The sequence below is a fragment of the Amphiura filiformis genome, chromosome 1 (genome assembly GCF_039555335.1).
Source record: "Amphiura filiformis chromosome 1, Afil_fr2py, whole genome shotgun sequence".
In the NCBI taxonomy this organism is placed as follows: Eukaryota; Metazoa; Echinodermata; class Ophiuroidea; order Amphilepidida; family Amphiuridae; genus Amphiura; species Amphiura filiformis.
In genome coordinates this window covers 85,049,198-85,055,679 of record NC_092628.1, presented here as the reverse complement: position 1 = coordinate 85,055,679, position 6,482 = coordinate 85,049,198, and the positions used below count along the sequence as shown (strand labels likewise).

Here is a 6,482-nt window from a genome sequence, read left to right as displayed (position 1 = left end):
ATTTAGTACCACAAGCACCATGCATGGCACATTTTCATGTCCCACACAGGGCTTGGTACTGGTTGTAAGAGGAAACACTCATTGGGGGGTGCTGGTAAGGAAGTCAACATGCCTAATTAGATAAGCAACATGTCATGGTTTGTTGCTATGTTGTGATAAACAAGGTTTCATATAGCAGTTCAATGTTGTACCAATTACATTGTTTTATGTATCTTTCATGTCTTTTGAAGGAACATTTTAAGATTAACCCTTCCCCACTGAACAAGTTCATTAACCCTTCCCCACTGAAGTTCAGAAACAGGACACTGAAATGTGTACAGTAATTTAGTATGTGTGTGGTTTGTGTGTGTTGTGGATGGTGGGGGTATGTTTGTAAAGACCTGCTGAGAATGCATGCACAAAACATAACTTTTTCAGTTGTCATGGTTATACTACTGTTGTACCACACTGATGAAACCAATAAGCCCAATCGCCATTCTAACTTCTGGTTTTTGAGAGCAGTTTTGGGACACTTTGACCTCTGACATATCGGGAAAATTGACGTAATTATTATTAATTTTCTTATTATTGTCACAATTTTGATCATTAAAAATACCAAATAATTAATTTATAAAATACTAATATTTTTTATATTTGTTTTAAATATTGTAAAACATTTTAGATTATATTTTGTACGTACAAAAACCCAATATTTCTGAATTTTCTGAAAGGTCAAAGGACAAAGTGTCCCAAAACTGCAAAAACTGTCCTACAATCCATTGCAAACTTCCAATGCCGATTGGGCTTATTGGGTTGCAAGAACCCCTGATCCAAGTAGTATTGAGGGTTTATGGTGGCAAAATGTACAATTTGAACCTTATTTTGCTGATTGTAGCTTGAAAAGCATAAACAAGCAGCCCCTAAAAATAAAATCAATTTGACAGAAAAGCCGTTGGTCCCGTGTACAGGAAGAGTCAAACCCTGTGCACGTTAAGTGTCAGAGCTATTCGAAAAGAGAAGGGGACCATCCCGGTTCTGATATCTGCAATCAATCCTAGGTTCCAGGATCGTGCATAGGTAAAATACTATGCACGTTAAGCCCGTATTGACAATACTCAATTTGAGGTATGCACGTATATAGGAAGAAGAAGAAGTGAATTGCTTTAATATTCATAGAGCAGCTTCCCCTTCCTACCTATCCACCCATTCATGCACGAGTTGCTGCAATCTACCATCCTCACATGCCTGCTGTTTATGACAGGGTGTACACCACTGGCACAACCCAGAGTGGTGCATTGACGTCAGAACAAGCTATTTATAGAAATAGAGTATGGACAGCCAGCCCAATCTTGTGATACGCATAGAGAATGGAAATCCTATCTGCTGTATAAGGGGGTTATTTCATTTCACGTTGCTTTTATTTTTGTCACATTTTGTGTACCAAATGTTGATGTGTAATAATATTTGAAACAATTTGCAAAGATGTGTTCACATTTCTCATGGGCTCTAAAATGTGTGATTTAATCATGTCCTTAAATAGTCCCAGTGACCATTTGCTACTTGTAAATTAGAATTTTATTTCAAATTTGTTGGTGTGGTATACACTGGGTATATATGCAGATATTTCTTTATATAATATAGTAGGGACAACACTGACAATTTTCAAGTTCAGAAAGAAATGGCTTATTTTATGCCCCATTTAAAGAAAACAACAACATGAACAACAACCAAAAAAGGAAACAAGAATGTAGAGAGGAAGGTAGAAAGTTAGAATAAGGAAAATAAAATCATACTGCTAATTTGGTACTGTATTGCAATTTACATTATTATGATGGTTGCGGCAATTATCTATTTGCAAAAGAAACCGTAACATATGAAAATAACAGTAGTTAAAGGAGAGAAGATGTAAAAGTGTATTGTCAGCAGCAGACCATTAGGGTTTAAACTAGCCTGGAACTAGAGCAATTAGAGTTTGCTTTGGATAGTCCAATGAGCAAGAACTTGAATTCTGTCCCATACACAGGACATAGAACACAAGGAACCTATGGAGCACACAAAATCAAGAACCATGTCTTTCTGTATCGTTCTCAAATATTTTGTTCCACTTACATGTCTTGTGGGTTGTATGGGAGGTAACAGGAAGGGAAAGTTTGGGTCTCTAGGTTGACTAACTTCACGATACGGATTGAGGACAGTTTTACTTGCGGCTTAAGGTGGACACATATAATATAGCATCAGATTTAGTAGTCTAAAAGTGTGATGTTTTAACGCTAATAAGATATTCCACCCACGCATACACCCAAAGTGTACATACATAAAATGCATGCAAGCTGCACATACAGTCCAACCTCTATAGTGATGGTCTAAAGCATTTGACCAGATAGTGAAAAATCCAGATAGGTGAATTATGTATAATTATTCATTGAATGCCCTTAATGCTGAACTTGGAAGAATATCATAATGGGTAACAACACTGATTGTATTGAACTGAGTATTGCCTTTTACAAAAGAGTGTTCTTGCTTCAGAGTATAAAAATGATTTTTCATGACCTGTTTTCTTTTGAAAATCATTTGTCCTGATAACTGAGATATCCATGTGAAAGAGGTCCAAATAAGCAAGGTTAGACTACTATAAGTGCAAATTGTTGCTACATTTATTTGCACGCTTTTTGCATTCCAAGCTTCTACCACGAAAATAATGACACACAAATATTTCCTTAGTTAAAAAGGACCTATGAAATCCCTTCTCTCTTGATGTCAATGTATGAAGTGATCTTAATTCATAGCTATAATACTTTTTGCCAATTGCAGTCCATGACATTGACACATTGAAGGAAATTGTTTTGTGTGTGTAGCTTTTTGCAGCATCTTTAACCCGATCTTTAAACTGCTTTGTGTGTACCACAGTGCTCTGAGTAAACGCTAGTGAATCGAAGTTGTGCACAATGAAATTCTCTCTGACATCAGCAACTGCACTTTGCAAAAATCGCTAAAATTGATACTGCAAACTTTGTCACCAGAGCAATGACCCAAATTTGTCTTGACTTAACTTACCATGCATTCTACAGTGTATGTGAGAGTTGTGTAAACTTTGTTCACCATGCTATTTTTTTAAAATCCATCCACCTCCCTATATAGTAATGACCTTAATCTTCCACATGGGGAGTGTGAATTTTAAATGGAGTTATCTGATTGGGTGACTCCATTTAATATCTTTCAGTGGAAATTATTCCAAAATTACTAACCCATGGGTGATCCCCTGTGGTTATGGTACTTGCTATTTTTGGTCAATATTGAACAACAATTGGGAGTTCTAATCATGTCATATGAGTTGAGTGATTTGAATTTGTGAGAATTCATGTAGCCAAGCTTAGGTACTTATATTTTTAATAGATACACAAAGTTAAGATGTAGTGCAGTTGTTCAGCTTCATATCACTTGTACGGACTTGCCGACCTACCCGTCGTCACTCACCGCAGCACACAAGTTTCATTCCAAATCCAATATTGGAGCCACGTCTTAACTAAAAATAGTAACGAGGTCAACGTAAGGAGGATTTGTCGTCGGCTATTCGCTCTTGTACAGTTTTTGAAAGTATGCTTGTTTTGGAAAGAGATTGGAGAAGAGAAAAATTAGATCAAGTGAAGATGTATTGAAAGAGGAGTAATTTTAGAATGACAGTTAATTTGAACTGAAAGGATTATGATGAGTTAATGAGTTGCTAAATATAGTAGTGTAAGCATATTGGGGGATTAATGTTTGAATCAAAATCATATTGATGGTTACTAGAACAAAATAGACTTGGGTCATTGTTGTCATCATTATGATTTTAATCATTTTCCTTCACCACTTCTGCCACATTCTCCCTTCTCCATCATCCTCTCTCCTTTTCCTCTGTCCCTCATCTCCTTCACCTCCTGCCAACCTTATCCTGCTCATATCATCATTGTCATTGTTTGCATCAGGTTCAGCAGCAGCATTAACAAAATAAGTTACAGTATTTAATACTCTGTACGAGTTGTAAATGGCAATTCTCATCACAATTCACATGGTGGGTTGATACAGAACATTGCACATTGTTTAATGTGTGACTGGCGGCAAAGTATGTTTTTTCACCGCTGAACTACAGCATCATTGGTGCTCTTGTTAATTTTTTGCACAAGTAGGTATTGGCCAGGAGTTTGAATTTTCATGCATTATTGTATTATGTAAGTTGGTAGGGAAAGATAATTTCTTAAAGTGATAGTGGGGAAAGTTTTTTTATTTAGTGTTTTTATTTTTTGTGTTGTAATTCTTGTGATATGTCAAAATATGAAAGCATCATTTCATCGCTTTATTTCTTTACTCTGCTACTGCAAGACCTTTTAAAATTCCAAGTGCAAGGTCAGATTCCGTCTAAGTTGCACATTATCAGTTTCATATAAAATTCTGTACTTTTCCTAAAATATGTGAAGAAGGAAGAAGCTGTCCAAAGGACTATTTTATGTTATCCATATGCATCTAAGTGGATCTTTAGTATTCTAATTCTTTCCTGACTCTTTGACCTTAATAAATCAATCAAATTTGAAGATGTACAAAGAAGATACGCAAATGAAATAGGGAAGAAAAAGAAACAACCTGCAATGGACACAAGAAACCAATACTGTAATGAAACATATAAATTGGGAGAAACTTGAGTCGATCACGCACCTGTACACTTTGTATTGTGACACCTGCTTGGTGCTGTGGCCGCATAGGACTAGTAGTCGTCCAGCCGTCTTGCTGGCTGGCCACCACTCACACCTTGTTTGCTTGAACCAACGATGATCTCCTAGCTCCTCACACATCTTATGGAATAAAAAGTAATTGAGACAGGTTAAACAGTGGCTTTGGAAGGAGGCAGGGAGGCAACCAGACTGGTACAGACATGTCCATGACTCTTGTGTAAATGCCAGAGTAATTAAGCAAAGCATGACAAAGTTATTTATTTAGATGGGAATAAGCTAGGGGTGATGAAATGTGGTAAAGTTCAAATGTATCGATTCAATAGATTCGTAAATAGCAGATGTGAATTTGTTTCGATGTATGGGTAAAGAAGTATTAATTTTGCTGGTAGTGAATTTATTCCATCTGGTTTATCATGAACATCACACATTACCACCATCACCACCAGTCAGCATCAGCAGCAATACTTTCACCTCTTCATCTCTTTGTGGTTTTCTTCCACACTTTCTTCTCCTGGCCTGCTTTCTTCGTTAAAGGTGGAAAACATTTTGAGTAAAAATCATTTGAGTAAAAATGATTTCAAGATATGCTTTTAATTGAGAATAACATACATGTACATGTATAGCCGGTAGAAATCGTGGGTAGTGTTCCAGGATGCGCAATATCCAAACAGCACCAGGGCAGATTGGGATAGTCAGGGGTTAACAGTTAATACCCTACTATTTTCGGAAGTGACTGCAAGATACACAGGTATGGCTCTCTGTATAATGTACATAGGACTGCAGCTTAACATCCACTCTGAAGGATGGAGCTCATTTACCCACCTAGGCGAAATGTCAACCGTGCTAGCATGGTCAACCATGGTCAACCATGGTCAAAACATGGTTGACCATGGTTAACTATGGTCAGCGATGATCAGCCATGGTGGCTTGACCATGGTCAACCATGGTTGCCATGGTCACCATGGTATACCATGGTCGACCATGCTTTAGCATGGCCGAGCATGGTCAGCCATGGTCTTCACCTCACTTGACCATGGTTGACCAGGGTCACTTTTAAGTATACCATGGTCAACCATGCTTTATAATAATAATAATAATAATAATGACGATTTAATATAGCGCCGGTATCCGCCTTTCGACGCTCAATGGCGCTTGACACAACAAGTTCAAAAGATCTGAGAAAATATATATCAACATGGTGACACAGTTCATTTGAAAAAGAGTCAAATACTAAAAGAGTCACTCTTTGAATGCCTCATTGTATAGATGGGTCTTAAGTCCAGATTTGAAAGTTGCGATATTGTCACATGTTCTTAGGGCTACAGGCAGTGTGTTCCATAGTTTAGGTGCACCAACTTCGAAGGATCTATCTCCCCAAAGGGTTCTTGTACGAAGCTCCAGCAGGCGTCCACTGTCCGTTGATCTCAACCCAGCTTTATCCGGAGTGAAAGCATCAACTAGATCACTCAAGTAGAGGGGTGCCTGACCATGCATGCATTTGAACAAGATCAAACAAACTTTGAAAGACACTTGTTGTTTAACAGGTAACCAATGTAAGTCCGCTAACACAGGTGTGATGTGGTCAGACTTTTTGGTGTAAGTTATGATGCGTGCAGCCATGTTTTGTAGTCTCTGGAGCCTATTAAGTTGCTTATCTGGCAGACCATTTAGGAGAGCATTATTTCCATCAATTCTTGATGTCACAAAAGCATGAGTGAGAGTTTCTGCTGCATCTCTGGTCAAATATTTGCGTACACTTCCAATGTTGCGCAGTGATAAACAAGCAGCTTTGGACAT

At 37.7% G+C, this 6,482-nt stretch overlaps 1 protein-coding gene across 1 annotated transcript; it reads right to left on the bottom strand.

Annotated features, from left to right (window-relative positions):
* Nucleotides 1-5,924: 5,924 nt before the first annotated feature.
* LOC140163744 (uncharacterized) lies at nucleotides 5,925-6,482 on the bottom strand. Its single transcript, XM_072187064.1, has one exon. It carries the CDS (start codon nucleotides 6,480-6,482, stop codon nucleotides 5,925-5,927), a length of 558 nt encoding a protein of 185 aa, XP_072043165.1.

Coding starts and splice junctions, on each gene's coding strand:
- LOC140163744 (XM_072187064.1), bottom strand. CDS start 6,482: ATGTCCAAAGCTGCTTGTTTATCACTGCGCAACATTGGAAGTGTACGC.